Below are 24,138 nucleotides of genomic sequence, written 5' to 3'. Positions count from 1 at the left end.
CAGGGAAAAGTCAGGGAAAAATAAAATTAAATATTTGTGGCAACCCTGAATTTTTAAAAATTTATACTATTGATTGTTCAGAATCGTAAGAAAAGCCTATAAAAAAATTCGGCAATAAAAAATATTAAAAAATGTGGAAGTAAAATTGGAACCAACAAAAAAACCTTTGAAAATTTCCTAGAAAACTTGAAAAAACCGGGAAATATACGTGAATTTTATTCACGAATTTTTGTGGCCACCCTGATAAAGTATAGGTGTCTCTGAAAAAAAGTTGCGCAATTAAATGATCTTTAAAAAAAGCCATCGAAAAATGAAATCGGTTGATTTGTTTAGTCACAAGAGTAAAAAAACCGTTAGTATGGCCGGTTTGCCCCACTCTCCCCTACTCTTAAACAATTAAACATACAAATTTGGCCAAATACAGTTTCGAAAGGTTCTTTCATATTCTTTGGATTGGAAATAAGCATTTTGAAAAAAAAAATTTGTTGACCAAAAAAAAATCGTATTCCCCCCCAAAAAATTAATATTTATTTTTAATTTTGATTTTTTCTTGGTAAAAAAAAATTTTTTTCAAAATGTTTCCTTCCAATCGAAAGAACATTGAGAAACCTTTCGAAAATATACTTGGCCAAATTTTTATGTTTAATTGTTTAAGAGTAAAAAATTAATGTTGAAACAGTTTATTATTGTTACCTTAAAATAGAATTATTCTTCATCTAAAATTATTAACTAATTATTATGTTTCATCAATATTATTAATATACACAGGAATTTAATTACTTTCAGTACAATTTAAATGAAACTTCTTTAAAGAATTCCATTATTTTTCCTACTTTTCCATATAAAAATTTGCTATAATATACAGAGCTCGGATTGTACGCCTTTTTCGTCTTTCTAAGAAAATGTGACTTTTTTGTTAAAAATTGCGACTAATCGACTTTTTTCAGATTTTTTTTAATAAAATGCGAATAAAATTTAAAATTTTTTTTAAATTTAAAGAAAAAAGTTTGAGTCAAAAAAATGTTCTGTTACATTTATTTACAAATTTCTTTCAAATTTTTCGAAAACATTAATAACTTCTAACATTTTTCAAAAGATTCAAATTCAAACCTTTTTACAATTAAACAACTTATAAAAAATTATTATAAAACATGAAGAAATCGATAATTCCGACTCTTCGACTCGGAGCAATCGATTTCTTCATGTTTTATAATAAATTAAAGATGACCAAGTGATAAAACAATTATTTTATATTATAAGAATTTATAAAAAGCAAAAATTTAATTATTTTTTATGAAAAGAATTGAATTATTGGAAAAAAATTTCTAAAACATTATTAATTAATTAAATTTTGCAGAAGAATTTTGATATTTATAAATATAATAGAAATTTTGAGAAGAATTTAAAAAGAATTTTTTAAATAATTGAATTTCTGCGAAGAATTTTTTTAATTTTGAAGATAATTGAATTTTGCAAAAAATTTTATCAGAACTTTTAAAAAGAATTAAATTTCCAGTATGAATTTTATTATTTATTAAGATAATGATAATTTTGACGAGAAATTTTCAGAAAATTTTGAGAATAATTGAATTTCTGCGAAGAATTTTATTACTTTTGAAAATAATTGAATTTCTAGAATGAATTTTATTATTTATAAGGATAATTAAAATTTTGCCAAAAATTTTATTAAAATTCTTTGCAAATAATTAAATTTCAGAGAAGAATTTTATTATTCACAAAGATAATTGAAATTTTAAAAATATTTTTCTTAAAAGTAATTGAATTTTGCAGACGAATTTTGATATTTACAAACATAATTGAAATTTGGAAAATAATTGAATTTTTATAATGAATTTTATTATTTATAAAATTTTGACGAAAAATTAAAAAAAAATTTTGAATATAATTTAATTTCTGCGAGGACTTTTATTACTTTTGAAAATAATTCAATTTCAGAGAAAAATAATATATAAGATTTCAATTATTTTTAATACCATTTCAACGAAATTTGAAAAATTTTAATTTTCTTTAAAGTAATTAAATTATTTTAAAAATTTTTAGACAATAAATAAATAAAAGATACAAAAATAAATAAAAAGGAAATAATATTTTTTCAGAAAAACTTGTGAAAATCCAAGAAGGCATCAGGCTTGACGTGCAATCTTTAGCACACGGGAAACCAATAACTAGATTACCGTCATTAGAAAATGTAGTTAAAAACAAATTAGTTTCTGATGGGTGGAAAAGATTAAGTCTAGAAAATCGACCAACATCGTTGGAATTCATTGAATCTATGATTCTCACATTCATAAATCCAATTTATGAATATTTGAATCATATTGAAGAAGAAGAAGAAGAAGAAGAATAAAACAGTTGATTCGTAGATTTCAAGATAAGTAGATAAGTAGATAAAAAGATAAGATAAGTAGATTCGTACCTACTCTAGAATTTTTAATTATTTTAAATTTAAAATTTCGAAGAAAAGAGTAAGGTCAATTTTATAAAAAAAATTATAACAACTTGTAATGTTTCAACGACAAATGACGACAATATTTACTCACGACTGTATAATAAAATGTATTGCGTTCTACAATTAAAAATATAAATATAATTTTGTTTAATATAAAATGTGATTTTATTTCGAATTTATAATAGCAATAATAATAATAACAACAATAATAATAATAATAATAATAATAATAATAATAATAATAATAATAATAATAATAATAATAATAATAATAATAATAATAATAATAATTTAAAATTTATGAAAAAAGAAAAATACAATTTATGTGAAAGAAATTGTCACAAATTCGAGGAGAATAAGGTTTAATATAAATTTTTCTTAAAAATTTGTTTATTCAGGGTTCCTAAAGAATCTGGAAATCATGGAAAAGAACTGGAATTTTTAAAAGTTTCTAAATTTTTCCTGTTTTCCATTTTTTCTCTTGCGAATGGCCATTTTTGCGAATTGTCATTTTTGCGAAATTACATTTTTGAGAAATGTCATTTATGCGAATTGTCACTTTTTCGAATCGCCAATTTTACGAATAATTGTCACTTTTCCGAAAAGTCATTTTTGCGAAAAATACAATAGTGTATCTATATATACTTGCAAGTTTACTATTGTATTTTTCGCAAAAATGACTTTTCGCAAAAGTGCAGTTCGGAAAAATTACATTTGAGGAATAATCATGCGTCCCATGAAATTATATTTAAAATTGCACTGGAATGTCGTAAAAGTTTGACCTATAAATCATGGAAAAGGTATGGAATTTTAATTTCGGATTTCTGTAGGAATCTTGTTATTTATTTACAATAAAAATTTAAGTATTACTTACATATAGAATCTATTTCTTATTTAAAGTAGAGAGTAATGCAATTTAATATTCACTATATAAAGAAATAACAAAATAATAACAATACACAATATTTTATTTAATTTGAAAATAATTTTAATTTATGCACATTAATTAATTAATTAATTAATTAATTAATTAATTAATTAATTAATTCATTCATTCATTCATTCAATCATTCATTATAAATAGATAAAAGAAACTTGAACTCTTCATTTAGAAGCGAAATATTTAGACAAATAAGAAATATTCACTACTTTTTTTTAACGATCATCTTACTGACTTCTAAATAAATCAATATTACATTAAATATACATAATAAATTCACAATTACACAATAATAAGAATAACAATATTAATAATTATACTATAAATAGATTAATATTTATAAAAATTTGTAAAACACATATTCATATTACTAGAGCCATCTATGATTGTAATAGATAACCACAATTTAATTTAATTACCTTATAATAAAAACTATAATATAAATTAAAATAATCATAATAATAGTGATACTTATATAACAAAAAAATAAACATTTACTGACAAGTAATTAGTAAACAAACAAAAAAAATTTTACTCAATAAAAAAAATTGTCACTTACCATAACGATTTCAAATCTCGCGCACTTTCAAAATTCCCTAGGAAGAACATATTACATAGATAGTAAACTCAGATGTTAAATTCTCTTCGATAAAATGAACATTCGAAGTTTTGAAAATTCGATGAAATGAGCATTCGACGTTTTGAAAATTCGATGAAATGAGCATTCGACGTTTTGAAAATTCGATGTAATAAGCATTCGGAGTTTTGAAAATTCGATGTAATAAGCATTCGTAGTTTTGAAAATTCGATCAAATCAACATTCGAAGTTTTGAAAATTCGATGAAATGAGAATTCGAAGTTTTGAAAATTCGATGAAATGAGCATTCGACGTTTTGAAAATTCGATGTAATAAGCATTCGGAGTTTTGAAAATTCGATGTAATAAGCATTCGAAGTTTTGAAAATTCGATCAAATCAACATTCGAAGTTTTGAAAATTCGATCTAATGAGCATTCGACGTTTTGAAAATTCGATGAAATGAGTATTCGATGTTTTGAAAATTCGATGAAATGAGCATTCGACGTTTTGAATATTCGATCAAATCAACATTCGATGTTTTAAAAATTCGATGTAATGTACATTCGAAGTTTTGAAAATTCGATATAATGAGCATTCGACGTTTTGAATATTCGATCAAATCAACATTCGATGTTTTAAAAATTCGATGTAATGTACATTCGAAGTTTTGAAAATTCGATATAATGAGCATTCGAAAGTTTGAAAATTCGATCAAATTAACATTCGAAGTTTTAAAAATTCGATCAAGTTAACATTCGACGTTTTAAATATTCGACGAAATATGCATTCGATGTTTTGAAAATTCGATCAAATGAACATTCGAAGATTTGAAAATTCGATGAAATGAACATTCGAAGATTTGAAAATTCGATGAAATGAGCTTTCGACGTTTTAAAAATTCGATCAAATTAACATTCGAAGTTTTGAAAATTCGATCACATTAACATTCGACGTTTTGAATATTCGACGAAATACGCATTCGATGTTTTGAAAATTCGATCTAATGAGCATTCGAAGTTTTGAAAATTCGATGTAATGAGCATTCGATGTTTTGAAAAATCGATAAAATGAGCATTCGAAGTTTTGAAAATTCGATCTAATGAGAATTCGAAGTTTTGAAAATTCGATGTAATAAGCATTCGATGTTTTAAAAATTCGATGAAATGAGCATTCGAAGTTTTGGAAATTCGATGAAATGAGCATTCGAAGTTTTGGAAATTCGACGAAATGAGCATTCGACGTTTTGAAAATTCGATGAAATAAGCATTCGAAGTTTTGAAAATTCGATCTAATGAGCATTCGATGTTTTAAAAATTCGATGAACTGAGCATTCGACGTTTTGAAAATTCGATCAAATTAACATTCGACGTTTTAAAAATTCGATCAAATTAACATTCGATGATTTAAAAATTCGATGAAATGAGCATTCGATGTTTTGAGAATTCGATGTAATAAGCATTCGAAGTTTTGAAAATTCGATCAAATTAACATTCGAAGTTTTGAAAATTCGATGAAATGAGCATTCGATGTTTTAAAAATTCGATGAACTGAGCATTCGACGTTTTGAAAATTCGATCAAATGAACATTCGAAGATTTGAAATTTCGATAAAATAAGCATTCGAAGTTTTGAAAATTCGATCTAATGAGCATTCGACGTTTTGAAAATTCGATGAAATGAGCATTCGATGTTTTGAAAATTCGATGTAATAAGCATTCGAAGTTTTGAAAATTCGATGTAATAAGCATTCGATGTTTTAAAAATTCGATGAAATGAGCATTCGAAGTTTTGGAAATTCGATGAAATGAGCATTCGAAGTTTTGGAAATTCGACGAAATGAGCATTCGACGTTTTGAAAATTCGATGAAATAAGCATTCGAAGTTTTGAAAATTCGATCTAATGAGCATTCGATGTTTTAAAAATTCGATGAACTGAGCATTCGACGTTTTGAAAATTCGATCAAATTAACATTCGACGTTTTAAAAATTCGATCAAATTAACATTCGATGATTTAAAAATTCGATGAAATGAGCATTCGACGTTTTGAAAATTCGATGAAATAAGCATTCGAAGTTTTGAAAATTCGATCTAATGAGCATTCGACGTTTTGAAAATTCGATGTAATAAGCATTCGGAGTTTTGAAAATTCGATGTAATAAGCATTCGTAGTTTTGAAAATTCGATCAAATCAACATTCGAAGTTTTGAAAATTCGATGAAATGAGAATTCGATGTTTTAAAAATTCGATGAACTGAGCATTCGACGTTTTGAAAATTCGATCAAATTAACATTCGATGATTTAAAAATTCGATGTAATGAGCATTCGAAGTTTTGAAAATTCGATGAAAAGAGCATTCGAAGTTTTGAAAATTCGATGAAATGAGCATTCGACGTTTTGAAAATTCGATGAAATGAGCATTCGACGTTTTGAAAATTCGATGTAATAAGCATTCGGAGTTTTGAAAATTCGATGTAATAAGCATTCGTAGTTTTGAAAATTCGATCAAATCAACATTCGAAGTTTTGAAAATTCGATGAAATGAGAATTCGAAGTTTTGAAAATTCGATGAAATGAGCATTCGACGTTTTGAAAATTCGATCAAATGAACATTCGAAGATTTGAAAATTCGATGTATTGAGCATTCGAAGATTTGAAAATTCGATGAAATGAGCATTCGACGTTTTAAAAATTCGATGTAATGTGAATTCGAAGTTTTGAAAATTCGATCAATTTAACATTCGATGTTTTAAAAATTCGATCAATTTAACATTCGATGTTTTAAAAATTCGATCTAATGAACATTCGAAGTTTTGAAAATTCGATGTGTTGAGCAATCGACGTTTTGAAAATTCGATATATTGAGCAATCGATGTTTTGAAAATTCGATGTATTGAGCATTCGATGTTTTGATATTCGATGTAATGGATATTCGATCGAGTTGATTTTTGGGAGATTTCATACGACCGATCCTGAATATGTAGATGGAAGAATAATAACTTTACCAACGCGGCTACTTGCATTTTCTGCAGTTTTTTCTAAATGTTGTAAAAGACTGTCATAAGTGTCAGCTCTTAATTGTTTTTGATTGCTTCTCAAGTAATTCATTTTATCTTTTTCAACTTTAACGTAGTTATCAACAGTCCATTGTTGAAACAAACGTCGACCCATCAAAATATAATTTGTTTGATCTCGAATAGCCATTCGGTACTTTATATAAGCATTTCTGGTTACTCTTCGATTACTACCAACCATTTTAATATTGTCAGACCAGCCTTGAGTCCCATACGGATAAAATAATGGATAAGTCCACGGTTCGACATTAGGATCCATTGAGCTGACATACTGCAAATTCTTTGTATTTTTGTTACGTATTGTAACGTACGATTCTGAAATTTCACCGTCTGCAGTGGTAGAAAAAATTGCTGCAACTTCATTTACTCTTTGAAAATTATATCGTCTTCTATCATGACCTTTTTTTTAATGTAAACAATAATTGTAACTCAGGTTCTATACCATTATTCTGAAATGTCATTGTGTCTAATTCATCTTTCATCATTTGATATGCATTTGCAAAAGTATTGTTTTCTTTCATTACATTTTGAATAGCATTTAAATTTTCTGAATTTTATGTAGAATTCATATTCATTCTAAAATCTGTTGCTTCGTCGGTATCAATTATAAAAAGTTGACCAAAACTTGGCAGTTCATCATCAGCAGGATACAAAGAGGTATTAATTTGATAATATATTTGTCCCTGAATTTTAAAGCAAAAAGGTCCAGGTCGTCTGATATTAAATTGCACTAAATTTGCATTAAAAGAAGCAAATGAAAATGAATTATTGTATTTACGAATATTATTGTAAAAGTGATTCGATAAAGGATAAGTACCTTCAAATAATTCTTTTATAATTGACGGGGGATCTGGTAATTGTGGTAGTATTACTTTTCCATGACTACAGCAATCATTAAAAGAATTTCCTTTATTTACTTTTTCTGCCTTAAAATGTTTTGCTTTACAATGAATGCACAAAACATTCATACTACCAAGGTAATGTTCAGGAATCTCATCTACGTTATTCTCAATACAACTTAAATTGTCAAATTTGTTAAGTTTGTTAAATTATCAGCATGGACAAATCGAAAAGACTGTGAAGCAGTTAGTGTTTGACAGTTTCTACTTTTTAAAGGTATATTATCATTTAAAACGCACTGCACACCAGACGAACTATTTAGATTATTATTTTCATTTATTGACAAACTTCGTCGCCGTAAATCAACGGGTTGCTTAGAAATTTTATTTGCATCAATTCCCAATTCATGGGTCGGATCATGAGCCTGTTTCAAAATGTTTCTGTTTCTGTTACCATTAATTTCGTGTACGTGAGGCAAATTAGTCATTTTAATTAAATTTAATGTCAATGAGTCACTCAGTTCATGAGTCTGCTTAGAAAGGCTTTTGTGGCTATTAATATCATGTATTCGAGGCAAATTAGTTATTTTATTTGAATTCATTGTCAATTCATGTCTTAGTTCATGAGTCTGTTGAGAAATGTTCCTGACGTTACTGTTAATTTCATGTACGCGAGGTAAATTGGGAATTTTATTAGTATTCACTGTCAATTTACTTTTAAGTTCAGGAGTCTGTTTTGAAATGCTACTATTGTTACTTCTGATATCATGTATTCGAGGCAAATTAGTTATTTTATTTGAATTCATTGTCAATTCCTGTCTTAGTTCATGAGTCTGTTGAGAAATGTTCCTGACGTTAGTACTAATTTCATGTACGTGAGGCAAATTATTAATTTTATGAGTATTCGCTGTCAATTTACTTTTTAGTTCAGGAGTATGTTTTGAAATGCTACTATTGTTACTTCTGATATCATGTATTCGAGGCAAATTAGTTATTTTATTTGAATTCATTGTCAATTCCTGTCTTAGTTCATGAGTCTGTTGAGAAATGTTCCTGACGTTACTGCTAATTTCATGTACGCGAGGTAAATTAGGAATTTTATTAGTAGTCGCTGTCAATTTACTTTTTAGTTCAGGAGTCTGTTTTGAAATGCTACTATTGTTACTTCTGATATCATGTATTCGAGGCAAATTAGTAATTTTATTTGAATTCATTGTCAATTCCTGTCTTAGTTCATGAGTCTGTTGAGAAATGTTCCTGACGTTAGTGCTAATTTCATGTACGCAAGGTAAATTAGGAATTTTATGAGTAGTCGCTGTCAATTTACTTTTTAGTTCAGGAGTCTGTATTGTTACTTCTGATATCATGTATTCCAGGCAAATTAGTAATTTTATTTGAATTCATTGTCAATTCCTGTCTTAGTTCATGAGTCTGTTTAGAAATGTTTCTGTTGCTGCTAATTTCATGTACGTGAGGCAAATTAGAAATTTTATTAGTATCAGCTGTCAATTTGTTTTTCAGTTTAAAAGGCGGGTTTGAAATATTATTAATACTACTGATATCATGAATACGAGGCAAATTAGTTATTTTATTTGAATTCATTTTCATGATTTGTCTTACTGTAAGAGTCTGTTCGGAAATGATTACGTTTTTTCTAATGGGGCCTGTATAAGGATTATCGGTTGTTTCGTTTGTATTAGTTCTTATTTCTTGACTTACTTCTTCTACATATTTAATTCTTTTAGAATTACTTGCCTCACCTTGTGAAATTTTCTTTCTTTTTTTTAATTTTTCCTTATTAAAAAATTGTTGTGACATTTTATTATTGCTTTAAGAAAATTGGTTTTAATTTTTTTTCTGTTTTAACTTTCTAATTTTTATTTGGTCTGTATTTCTTTTACTCTTAATAATATTTTCTTATAGTATCAATTTTTGTTTCGTCTATACTTCTTTTTCTCTCAAACTTCTTATGGTCTTAATTTCTGTTTTTCTGGATTTCTTTTATTCTTGATTTCGTATGGTCTATATTTCTTCACTCTAAAATTCTGTTTGGTACAATATTTACTTTTTTTTATTTAATTTCTTACTAATTAAAGTTTTTAATTTTTTTTTGCATTTGTAAAATTTTTTTAAGAAGATTCGTATTTCATTTTATACATATTATTTTATATAAAAATTATATATACATTCTTCAGCTATATTAGTCTTTTTTATTATATAAAAAAGTATATTTATAGTGTTTTAAAAGAATAAATGATATACATTATTTTTAATTAATGAATTCTATTGGATAAAAAAATATATTAATATTTTTTTTAGAATATTAAAATGTTTATTAATCACTGTAATCGTAATTTATTTGATAAATAGATTTATTACAGAAATGTTACATTATTTATATTTTTGTTTTATAAAAAAGCATATTTATTTATTTTATATTTATATGAAAAATGCAATTTAAATTTCTTTAAAAATTTTTTAACAAATTTAGGATGTAAATATTTTCAACTGTCATGTGAAGTAGATCCCCTGAAACATAAAAATTGACAATTTTTTCAAATAAAAATATTATCATTTAATGAAATTAATATTAAGAAAGATAAATTTATAAATTTCCTACAATTATAAAATAAAAATAATCTAAAATATATACATTGTAACGCGGCATTTTATTTGCCGCGTACAGATTAATAAATTCTTGTCATTAATTGACTTTTGACTTTTTTCTTATTCACGTCAAATCGAGAATCGACATTTATTTTCTCCTTCCGAGAATTATTCTCTTATTTATCCACTTTCGCAAAATGCATAGTTTCAAACCTGTAAAATAGCGAACCGTCAGATCGCTGGTCAACACAATTATTGTAAACATAAGAAAACTGATACTTCGATATTCTTTCATGTAAAACTTAACACCGCGAGTTCTTGACTTCTCAACGCCCGGATTACTGCCGAGATATTGCTCCGTATTCGTCCAACATGGGAAATGTTTCCTTACTTATTACTGGAAATAAATGCCGGTCATATTAATTGGCAGTAAAACTAATATCCATCGGTGGGGACATCAGCTGTCATAACACTGGCCGCAGCCATCTTGCGAACCAGTCGTCGTCGTGCAGTGCCTCTCGCGGAGACTAAACGAACATTATGAACTCTTCTCGACAGTCGGTAATTTACCTAATTACTGACTGGCGCGCATCGATTACCATCGGAAAATCTATGTAACAAGTGCGCGTGGGACTCACCACGAAGTGGAGATGCGCGTCGAATTCGGCGTCCCCGTCGGCCATTTAATGATTCTCAATTTGACGTGTCAAATTATTCGATCAAGAATAAACTTGTCAATTTTCTTTGTTTCACGACATGTCATTTTTGTAACTTTTAAACAGGTCCCGTCTGGACCTGTAATTTCTTGTGATTAAATCAAAAACTAAAACAAACTAACTGGTGATTTCTCTTACCCCGCGCTCTCCTTGTAAGATTGAGCTAGCATAAAATTAATTAAAATAATAGGTTTGAATATTTTTCCATAAAATATCTCTGGCGTTCGGGCATAAATTCAAAACAACAAAGTAACGTGTGTTTTATTTAATTAGTTGATCCTGAAGTAAACATAAATAAATTCTTGAAATAAAATAACTTCATTTAGAGTAACAAAATTAAGAGTAATTTCTCAAATAATTATAAAAATAGTAAGACACCCGTTATAACATATATACAATAAATGAAAAGAATAAACTGTCTATATTTAAACAATAATTATTATGTTCATGAAGAAACGATACATTGACAGGAAAGACAAAAATTAAAAATTTATTAAAAAATGAAAATTTAGGTCTGTCCTTTTTAAAAAAAATATATTATTTATTTTTATATAAAACAAAACATTTTTTATTTACACACACACACATTTTTTTTAATTTATATAAAAATGATTACCTGTGTTGAATGTATGTTTAACGATGGGAATGAAAATTGTTATTTTCTTCCTTTATATTCTGCGAAGAATGTTTTTTATTTCTGCAACAGAAAATTACGGAAAATTATTTTTAATTGAAAGCTTTTTATTATTTTTTCACAATATCATTAAGTTCATTACTAATTAGATTTAATTTCATTAGCCGAATTTTCTTTTTTTCGACTAAATAGTTAACTGAATTCTCATAAAATTTCTTATTCTTTTTTCTCTATTTTAAAAAATTACCCCTTTTCACATTTTTTTATCAATATTCACATTTTTTTATGAATATTCACATTTTTATCAATCAATATTTCCCATTTTCCCCTAATTTTGTATGTATACAGCATGTTTAGCAAATATTTTATAAATTTTTTTGTGCATTGAATTGTATTGAAGTAGTTAATATATATATTCAATTCAATTTAAGGTAATGTTATTCAGAGAGACGTTTTTCCATATATTATTATTATAGAAAAAAAATTTATATAATTTTACTACTCTGAAAGTGGGATCAAAATTACCTACTTTCAGAGTAGCGATTTTACTAAATTCAAAGTAACAACTAAACAGGTTATGTTTGTTTTCTTACAATTATCTGTAAAGTTACAATCGGAGTTGTAATTATGTCACACTGAATGTAGGTAATATTTAGTCCCTCTTTCAGAGTATTAAATTTATAGAATATTGTAAAATGTTTCTTAAATAAATAAATAAATAATTAAAATTGACACATTAAAAATATTAATTTTACCAAAATAACTTAAATTCGCTACTTTTTAAGCGCACGTGACCACTGAATAACATAACCTTAAATGTTTTTATATAAAAATGTGTAAAATATTTGCAACTAATAATAATTCAATATTAAAATTAAACATTTAGACTTATTTCTTACAATGTATAAGCATAAATGAATATATAAATAAAATACTTTTTTATACAAATATATATTTATGTATATGTGACGCTCCACGAGAAAAGGGACCTTATTTACTCTTGTCATAAGGTCCCTTTTCTCGTGGAGCGTCACATATGTATATTATATAAAATAATAAAATAAGGAAATATATAACATAGACGATAATTACCTTTTGAAATAATGGTTAGTCTTTCCAATGCAATATAAAACACCCTTATTTTTTATATATAAAAAATATAAAACTTATTTTTTATTATATAATATAAAATAATATACACTTTGATATAAAATAATATACACTTTGAAAGACAAAATATTTCTTTTTCCAACCTTCGGAAATTGGAAGAAGCAGGAAAAAAGTTGTGTATCATGCTTGTGAGTGCATGCAAAATGATGAAAAAGATAGATTTTCCATCATAAGTAATGCACAATTTAAGGCAAATTTACAAAGCAAACATAAAGGAGAGACTATGACACGTAACTAATCGCTAGTAAAGTAGTGACGCAATAGTCATGTGTTCGACATATAGAAATATAAAGGTGTCTATGCAATGGATACGCAGAAGTTAAACGAAACGTGTGGACTACAAATGCTATTTAAGCTACATGACGCAACTTTAAATTTTTTTTTTTTTTTAATTTTTTTAAATTTCATAAAATTGAATTGGAAAGAAAAGGATTTGAAAATGTTGAAAGAAATTTTTCATAAACTATTTTAATAATTAAAATAAACTATTAATAATTAAATTATTAATAAATAATTAATTTAAAGAAGAATTTTTAGTTAAAAAAAAATTGTGGAAAACAATAATTGAATTAAAATAATGAAAGTAATTTTGAATAAGTTACATTAACAATATTCTTATATAATAAATAATAGGTATAAAATGATGATTTTATCAATCCAACATTTCTAATTAATTATTATTATTTATATAATATTATATTATTTATAAAACATGAAGATATTGATTGCTCAGAGTCGAAGACTCGGAGTGATCGATATTTTCATGTTTTATTATAATATATCATTTAAATTCAAAAAAATGTTATTAGAATTAAAAATTTTGTATAATAAGAATTAAAAATATTGTATAATATAAATCTAGTTTTAAAAACCTGGAAAAAATCCGTCAGGGAATTTGAAATGAGCAAAAGCGTGGCAACCCTAAATAAATTTTGGATTTTATTACACTAATTTTTCAAACATATATTTTGATACACAGTTAGCACCTTACAACCATTATTTTTTGTCCACAGGGCAATTAATTTAATTTACTTTTATTTATATTATAAATTATAAATTATAAAAAATAAAAAACATTATTTGCCGAAAATATAAAATAAGAAGATTCCAAAAGAAAACAAACAGCGGCCATCTTTCTATCTTGGTTTGACGTCATTTTACGCGTGCCTAATACAATGTCCATTTTTCGAGTTTCACGTGTTCGAGTTCGATTTCCTTTCATTCGAGTTCTATGCTATGTCTCTCTCTTTTTTTTCCTTTAGAGAAAAAGAGAAAAAAAGTACACAAAAATCGGTTTTTTGCCCCTAAAATTAAATTTTGGGGGTGTTTGGGAAATTTCTAACATACTACATACTTTTTTTAAGTTTTTCAAGATGAACAAGTTAGGATAGGTCCGATTTAAAGTGCTATTTTACTGTCACACAGTGTAATCTATTTATACAAGTAAATTAACCCATTTTTGACAAATATCAATCAAAAAATTAGTTTTATATAAATTATTTACATGCTTTTTTATTAAATTTTCATAGCTGTCAAACTTACCTTTTTTTTGTGCAACTTAACTTAAAAATAATAATTATAGCTATAATTAAAACATTTTTTGAAAATAATTATCGAAAGTAAATTCTATAAACATTAAACATTATTTGTACAAATTATGAGATTTTTCTAAAAGTAGGCCGCAACGACTTTAGGTGAAATAAAACGGACTGACCCAAAATTTTTTTTTCATATAAAAAAATGAAAAGTTGAATAATTTAAATTAAAACTCTGAAATGTTAATTCAATTTTTAAATTTGTTATTTAATTGAAAAATGTTCGAATTATCCAAATATCGTAAAATTTAATTCAAAAGAATTTATCTTAAGTAGAAATTAGTTTCCTCAAAGATATAATGAAATATATAATATATAAATGAACCCTATAATGTCAAGTGTCGATTTGGTTGAGCGCATAAAGCGCTATCCCAGCAGCACACTTGAGGCCTATGTGACTTGTGATTCAAGTCCGCCTTAAATTTTTTTAAACCTTTTTAAATTTTTGGAAACTTCTTGGTAACTACCAGGAAATTTACTTTGACAGCTTCCGAGAATTTTCACTCTCAATTTCCAAGAAAACTTCCAAGGGAAGTTTCTATGGAAACCTTCTAACCGCGGACATTATTGTATTTCCTGGAAATTTCCAGGAAGTTACCAAGGGTAACTTCCGAAGGTTGCCACGGGAAACTTCCTGGAAGTTTCCTGAAATTTTTTGTGCTATGTGGATAGCAATAATTAGGATTTACCAGTAATTTTAAGTTTCAATTGAATTAAAAATATCGAATTTCTTTTTCAAGATTGTAATTTCCAGTCAGTTAACATCTATTACAAATTTTATTGTAAAATTAAATTGAAGAAGAAAAATGTCAATAAAATTTTTATTTGAACATTGTTATGGACGAAGGATATTAAAGATGAAAGAAACATTTAAAGTAATGAGTTTTAGTAGACTGTTGAATTTTCGGATTAATTAATTTATTAATTAATCATTTATTTGGGTTATAAAGATAGAAATAAAATAGCGTCAGTTCAATTAACAAAGGAATAATTCATTATTTATTAATTAAAGTCAATTTCGCGGTAAGACCACTTACACAAAGTTATTGTTCACCAATTATTATTATTATTAACAACTTGAGTTCAAAAGAAAACACCAATTTCGTGAATTTAATCAATTAAAAGTTAAGTCGATTATTATGCGACTATAAGTTCCTCGCACTCTTGCAAAACTGAAAAAACATCGAGAAATTTCCAAGAACAAACGGTCAAATTACAAAAAAAAGGCATTCAAATTAATACAAACACCATTGTATAAAGTGAAGTCTACACACAGGAGTTAATCATTCATTCACTCATTCATACCAATATCAAAACATACCGCTCGCCTCGCATAATATCGACAATAAATTAAGTTAAGTTAATGTGGTCTTAGCCGCCCGCCATGCTAAATACTAACAAAAAATAGAAAATTATAAACAATTAAAAACTCATAACTACAATAAAAAAAATCCATTACAAATCATTCTCATTCGCTGATCTAATCGGAAGTAAACATAATTTACTCAATGGTCGTTTTAATTCAGACTTAGCTGTCTTTACTCTTACAACACGAATAAGTTCATCAGATCCTTTAATACATTCTATAACTCTACCAAGAAGCCAATGAGTTGGGGGAAGATTGTCATCTCGCAACAACACCATATTTCCAACCCTGATATTTGGTTTAACAACATTCCACTTATGGCGCTTTTGTAAACATTGTAAATAATCAATGCGCCACTTTTTCCAAAAAGTTTGAAAAATACGTTGAATTAATCCCCAGCGAGTTAATCGATTCTCAGGAGTAAACTCAAGCGACGGCTCAGGTATGCTAGTGATTGGTGCGCCAATCAAGAAATGACCCGGTGTTAAATAAGCAAAATCCCCAGCATCTTCAGAGAGAGGAGCTATAGGACGCGAATTTAAAGTTGCTTCTATTTGAGTTAACAGTGTATAAAATTCCTCAAAAGTGAATTTTTGAAGACCAATTATTCTACGTAAATGATATTTCACACTTTTTACCCCGGCTTCCCATAATCCCCCAAAATGAGGGGCATTAGGAGGTATAAAATGCCATGAAACTCCATCGGAAGTCAGTTGATCAAGCAAATCATTATCAGCTCTCAATTTTACCAAATACTGTTTTAACTCACTATCAGCTCCCACAAAATTCCGTCCATTATCACTATAAATATTTGAAGGTTTACCTCTTCTAGAAGCGAAACGCTGAAACGCAGCCAAAAAAGCTGCAGAAGAACCATCAGAAACGAGTTCAATATGGATTGCACGAGTAGAACAACAAACAAATAATGCTAAGTAGGCTTTTCGAGTTTTACAACCACGACCTGGGCTCAATTTTACATCAAAAGGACCTGCATAATCAACTCCAGTATGACTGAAAGGTCGACTGGGAGTTACGCGAAAATCAGGCAAATCGCCCATAAGTTGTTGACTAACAGCTGCTCTTTGCCTAACACAAGTAATACAATTATTAATTATTGATTTTATTACAGAACGCGCTCCAACAATCCAATAATTTTGTCGCAATGTATGTAAACTCAATTGGATACCTCCATGCATACTTCTTACATGAGCGTGCAATGCTATTAAATGACTAATCTTATTTTTTGGTAATATAATTGGATGCTTTTCATCATATCGAATAGGAGCATTTCGTAATCGTCCCCCCAAACGAAGAATACCCTCTGAATCTATGAAAGGATTCAAATTTTTAATAGGAGATTTCATTGTTAAAGCCTTCTGATTTCCAATATCTCTTAATTCCGATTGAAAACTCTCGTATTGTATTAATTTTATGAAAAACAAACGTGTTTGATTAATTTCCGACGTAGTAAGAGATATGGACTCATAATTAGATTTTAATTTAGAATTTTTAATTTTGTTGATAAAACGAAAGCAATAGGACATCACACGTAAAAGTTTCGGCCATGATGAAAATCTATCAGTGATTTCGGAACAAACTTTCTGAGAACTTTGCAAGCAATGAGTTTTTACCGTTCTTTTCTCTAATTCAGTAGATTCATTGATCAATTTATGACTGTTAGATAATTTTTTAGAATCCTGAGAAAGGCACTCGGGCCCTCCCCACCACAAAGAATGATCAACAATTTCCTTTGGCATCAGACCTCTGGATGCACAATCAGCAGCATTATTATTAGTAGTTACGTGATGCCACTGTGCTTGAGGTACTAATTCGTTAATCAAAGCTACTCTATTAGCAACAAACGTTTTCCAGGTAGAAGGATGTTTTCCTAACCACGCTAAAACAACAGTTGAATCAGTATAACAGAAATGAGGAATTTCTTGAAAATTTAAACACGTAAGAACATATTTCATGACTCTAGATAACAAAACGGCAGCACATAACTCCAAACGCGGGATGCTAACAGGAGTAATTGGTGCAATTTTAGATTTTGAGATTAAAAGAGTAGTATGAATTTCATTTGAATCATCAATAACACGGAGATAAATACTAGCTGCGTAAGCACGATTTGATGCATCTGCAAACCCATGCAATTCGCTATTTGAGCTAGTCGTAATTGCACCTACCCAACGTGGTATTTTTAAATTTTTTAAAGATTCTAGTTGATCATAATAATCAAACCACTGTTTCATTAAATCCGGAGGCAATGTTTCGTCCCAATCTAATTTACGTAACCATAATTCCTGCATTATAAGTTTTGCAGTTACAACAACTGGTGCTATCCATCCAAGAGGATCATATAGTTTAGCAATGACTGATAAAACTGATCGTTTAGTAGGTACATTAATTGATTCCAAATTTACCCCAATTCGAAAACAATCCGAAGAAGGTTCCCACTTTAAGCCCAATACTTTTAATGATGCACTATCAGATGCTTGTTCATCTAATGCTCGTTCGTGATTTTCAGAAGTACAACCACTTAATAAAGATTTGTCATTAGAAGACCACTTGCGTAAATTAAAACCCCCACTCTTCATTAAATTAACTAATTGATCTTTAGTTTCCTTAGCATCTTGAAGATCATCCTTTCCAAAAAAGACGTCATCAACATAAATATTTTCTTCCAAAATAGGTTTGGCTAACGGAAAATTCTCACCTTCATCCTGAGCTAATTGCTTTATTACTCTGTTAGCTAAAAATGGGGCACACGCGGTACCATAAGTAACAGTGAGTAATTGATAAATTATCAATTGCCCATCTGAATTCTTCCACAAAATGCGTTGGTAATCTACATCCCTTGGATCGATTAATATTTGTCGAAACATTTTTTCAGCATCAGCCGCCAAAACATAGCGAAACATACGCCACTTTATTAAAATAGAGATTAAATCATTTAATAAGGGTGGACCAATAAGAAAGTGAGAGTTTAAAGTTGTATTATTAGAAGTGAGACTTGACGCATTAAAAACGACTCTCAATATAGTTGTTAAACTATCCTCGCGAATTACAGCATGGTGTGGTAAATAAACAATTTGGGAAGAATCATTATATTCGCTCTCCTTCACTAAACACATGTGACCCAACTGCAAATATTCATTTAAAAATTCCCGATACATTTCCAACTGTTTAGGTTTTTCTATTAAACGACTTAAAACACGTTCTAAAATTAATTTTGCTCTTCCGAATGATCGGCCAATATTTATAGGTGGACCATTTTTAAATGGCAATCGTACCATATATCTCCCACTTTCTAACCGTTGAAAATTTGAAGAAAAATATTCTTCGCATTTTAATTCTTCTTCTGTTAAAGAAGAAACAAAAGGAATTTCTTCTAACGCCCAAAAACGAACTAATGCATCATGTAAATTCTCATTTGAAATATTAGTGCTAGTGTTCATAGACAGTACTGAAGGTGCTTTAGATACAGTAAATGACCCTGAAAGAATCCAACCAAACATTGTGGGCTGTGCAGTTAAGCATCCAAAAACATTATGTTTAAGGCCTGGCAACAAGCAAGAACCAAACTTATCTGCGCCCACAATAAAATCAATCGGTTCATTACTGAATGGATCTGGATCTGCCAAAAATAAGTCTTTCAATTCTGAATTTAATATATAATTCGGTTTAGTGGGTGGGCAATAAGAGGTGGGCTTGTACAAAACCAAAGCTTCAATAGATATGGCCTTACAACCCTTTTCTTTAGGTAGGAACTGAAAATGAGCCAATTTCTTTGCAAGACCAACCGAGTTTCCACCGACTCCATAAATTAGTGTATTAATACGATCATAATTTGGTTTTAAAATTTTAACTGCTCTCTCTGAAGCAAAACAACATTCAGAACCTTGATCAAATAAAACCCTAAATTTATGTAATTTTCCATTATTTACTTTAACATCTATTAGAGCCGTTGCTAAAATTGTACTTCCCATGAATTTAGAATGTGTATTTAACCCTGAAACCGTATCATTACAATTTACTGAACCTTGATTAGCATTTATTGAAGAAGACTCCTCCCTCCCAATATCATCAGCTGATTCTATTACATTATTTTGATTATTATTAGAAACATGAGAAACATTATTATTTGTAAAATCATAATGCAGTAGAGTGTTATGTTTTCTTCGACATTTTACACATGTTAATTTACTATAACAAGACGACGGCTTGTGTCCTGGGGTTAAACAATTAAAACAACAATTATTTTTCTGTGCTAATTCCTTACGTTTTTCTACTGGCAAAGCCTTAAATTGAGAACATTTAAACAAAGGATGATTTTCTTTACACATAAGACATTTAGACTTGGAAGATGCAGCATGGCTCTTCACTAAGTTTGATTTTGAAGTTTTATTTTTATCAAATGATGATTTTGAAGCTTGAATTGCTTCCAAAGCTCTAATTCTTGTTGACAAAAATTCATTTAAATTTCCATAAGTTGGATATTCTGAACTAGAACCAAGCTGCATTTCCCATTCTTTAAGTGATTGAGAATCGAGTTTACGTGAAATTATAAAAACTAATAAATCTTGCCATTGTTCTACAGGTCTCTTTAAATTTCTTAGCGCTGACAAAGCTTCATTCGTCGTATCCCGAAGTGATTTTAAACTATCTACACAATTACTACTAACATTTGAAATGTCCATAAAAGATTGAATATGAGCAGTAATAAGTGCTCTGTTATTCTCATAACGTGTCGTTAATATTTCCCACGCGTTAGAAAAATTTGCTTCAGTAATTACAATGTGTTTCACCAATTGAGCGGCTTCTCCACTCAACGCTGTTTTTAAATAATGAAAACGCGTTACATTTGATAAACTATCATTTTTAATAATAAGTGCGGAAAATAAATCCCGAAAACTTTCCCAATCTCCATAACTTCCTGAAAATTCTGGCAAACTAATTTGTGGTAATTTAACATTGACAGATTCATTTCCCTTATTTTCAACAGGTTTAAAATTACCAGGTTTAATTACAGGAGTAATAATATTATGCAATTGTAAATTGAGAAAATCAAGCGCGGATAAATATGTTTCCTCTACTCGCAAAAATTGAGCTTGCTTAAAATAATCATATTTCTGTTTGTCCTCTTTAGCCGCTGCAATTTGAATTTTTAAATCTATAGCTTGTGCAACTATCCATCGTTGGTTCAATAATTCAATGCGTCCCTTAATGACAGACTCATTTATGTTTAATTTGCCGATTTTTTTAAAATTTGATTCTGTGCGACTTATCGTTTGGAAAATAGTTTCCATTTCAATAAAATATGGTTCCATTTTAAAATATCGTACATTAAATAAATAATAAATAATTACTTGAACCAACTAATAAATAAATAAATAAATAAGGACAATAATTGACAAAACTACAAACAAAAACACAAGAAAAGAAGTATTAATTAACTTAACTTCTTTCAATTTTGTGAATAAAATTTGTCACAATTTAAAATTGTATATATTGGACAAACAATTAAAAAATTTCAATAAAATTTTGCAAGAGTTAATTAAATAATAAAACATACAAGATTAATAATTGCTGAAGATCATTCAGTTAAAATTTGTATACTTATAATCGAACAAGGCGACTATATTGAAACGGTATACTAGACTATACATTCGACATTCATATACTTCTCCAGTTCATCATGAAGCGATGGACAGCGTCGACTGATCCCCACTCAGAATTATTTGAATTGGAGATGGTAGCCTGGACAGTAGAAGTAAAACGAGACAGAAGATTGAGACAGAAGATCGACTGACGATTGAATCACCTGACCAATGACGTATTCCACTCCCCTCATCTCTCCTAGCTTCCCTCTATAGCGTTATCACTTGGCGTCGGCGGGAAACCGTGTTACATAGTATACATATACATGTATTTATGTAGAAAGCACCATGCTTTCAAATTCAAATAATTCTATGCTACACATAATACTTTCCCACCAAAAAAAAAAAATGTCAAATTTAGCGAGGAACCACAATGTTTTATATATATATAAAATTCACTGTTGCATTTGTATTGGTGAGCACATGTCTTACACAACTGCGATTATTTAAATAATGTCCTTTTTTATAAACTATTCCACTTCAATTCACTCCAAATCCGGCTCGAAGGACCATGTTGAATTTTCGGATTAATTAATTTATTAATTAATCATTTATTTGGGTTATAAAGATAGAAATAAAATAGCGTCAGTTCAATTAACAAAGGAATAATTCATTATTTATTAATTAAAGTCAATTTCGCGGTAAGACCACTTACACAAAGTTATTGTTCACCAATTATTATTATTATTAACAACTTGAGTTCAAAAGAAAACACCAATTTCGTGAATTTAATCAATTAAAAGTTAAGTCGATTATTATGCGACTATAAGTTCCTCGCACTCTTGCAAAACTGAAAAAACATCGAGAAATTTCCAAGAACAAACGGTCAAATTACAAAAAAAAGGCATTCAAATTAATACAAACACCATTGTATAAAGTGAAGTCTACACACAGGAGTTAATCATTCATTCACTCATTCATACCAATATCAAAACATAGACCTATAATAATTTGTTGATAGATAGTATGAAATTTTCGGGATTTAAATAGTATTTTCATTTAAACTTTTAGTATCAAGTAGAAAGATTTTTTTTGTGAAATTAGTCATCAGAAAAAATGGCCATGTATGCGTTGAAAACATTCTTATCAAAATTTAAGCAATGTTCTAAAAATTGAATTGGCGTAAAACCGTTTGGCTGATTAATAATGTCCCACGCGTTGAGTATTAATTTTTGCTTTATTGTCTGACTGCTTTTTGTACGCCTGCGAATAATCTTTCCTATTTCTAGAGATTGCAGCTCAAGATCACATTTTTCTTGCAAGTTTACCATATTTTCTGCAAATAATTTACAAGTAATTAAAAAAAATGGAAATTAATTATTACATAGCAAAGAAAGTAGAAGATGTAAAGTTACTTAAAATTATTTCCTTTCTAATCATAATATCAAATAACATTTGAAGGAAATTAAAATCACTTAAAACTATTGACTTTACATAACCTTAGATTATTAGTAACTTTAGTTATGATTACTTAATTCAACATTAAAAAACAGTTTAGTAAATTAGAACTTACTGCTGAAAGCCCATATGTTTGAATGCACTCCAAATTTGGCTTTTAATGTTTTGTGGTAGGATTCGAGACAATTGTTTGTTCGATTAGCCAACATGAATACGCTAAATAATTGTGGTTAGACTGTCAAGAGCCATTGTCTTTCATAATATTCGAAAAACGATGTAAATACTCCTTTTAAATAAGGAGATGCGGAATCACGAATTTCTCGATATGTAATTTCAATGACATTCGCAGGTAAAAGAGGTAATGCCATTAATAATGACAATAAATGTTTAGCATCTGCATTCCGAATTAAAATATACCTTAATCCAAGTCGTAGAGCATTCTTGAATAATGCCTAATGAAAAATTTAGAACAAATAGTAAAAAGTAATTTCTAAACATTATTTTAAAAAATTAGATATTAAAACTTTTGCCCTAACTCCAAAAGTATATTATAATTCATTCCAAAAAGCTTTTTTCTGACCTTAAGCTTCCCTGTTTTGCTACTTACCTGCTTATAATGAAATAGACATCCATGCAAAATTATATTGCGAAATACTTGAAGCAGTGATCTTTTCAATGCTTTTTCAAAATCAATGCTAGCTTCTTCAATCACAAATTCTGGAATCAGTGTTTTTATTCTTTGAAAAACTGATATATACGCTCCAGTGCTTTTTTTCTCCATCAACGCCAAAATACAGGGAATAGCATACAAACAAAGAATTTCATCAGCAACTCATATGAATATGTTTTTAAAAAACGAGAATAATTTGTTTATATTATTTAAAAGGAATTTATAATTGGAATAAATGCAAGATTTTGTTTCAATAGAAAGTAGAACGAAAACAATAATGAAAATTTGTTGACTCACGTTATTATATTTTCTTGACATAATTGTTAGAAGCTGAAGTGAGCCTGTTGCTTGTGGTGTGACTTTAAATGTTGCATCTAAGTAAAAATATCCTCGGACTGACACTTTGCGAACAAAAATGGGATC

General features: G+C 28.2%; 1 protein-coding gene across 1 annotated transcript; it reads right to left on the bottom strand.

Moving 5' to 3' along the window:
* Positions 1–16,076: 16,076 nt before the first annotated feature.
* On the bottom strand, positions 16,077–21,296 carry LOC122510878. Its single transcript, XM_043625819.1, has 2 exons — positions 20,270–21,296; positions 16,077–20,083 (listed from the first exon to the last, which is right to left on the bottom strand). Exons 1-2 carry the CDS (start codon positions 21,294–21,296, stop codon positions 16,077–16,079), a joined length of 5,034 nt encoding a protein of 1,677 aa, XP_043481754.1.
* Positions 21,297–24,138: the final 2,842 nt, after the last annotated feature.

This window comes from Leptopilina heterotoma, unplaced genomic scaffold, assembly GCF_015476425.1.
Source record: "Leptopilina heterotoma isolate Lh14 unplaced genomic scaffold, ASM1547642v1 Lhet_769, whole genome shotgun sequence".
In the NCBI taxonomy this organism is placed as follows: Eukaryota; Metazoa; Arthropoda; class Insecta; order Hymenoptera; family Figitidae; genus Leptopilina; species Leptopilina heterotoma.
Note: the sequence above shows the minus strand (reverse complement) of the source record. Positions and strands in the feature narration are given on the sequence as shown.

Coding starts and splice junctions, on each gene's coding strand:
- LOC122510878 (XM_043625819.1), bottom strand. CDS start 21,296: ATGGAAACTATTTTCCAAACGATAAGTCGCACAGAATCAAATTTTAAA. Junction 20,084..20,269: donor GGCTTTGCCAGTAGAAAAAC/GTAAGGAATTAG, acceptor ATAATGTAATAG/AATCAGCTGATGATATTGGG.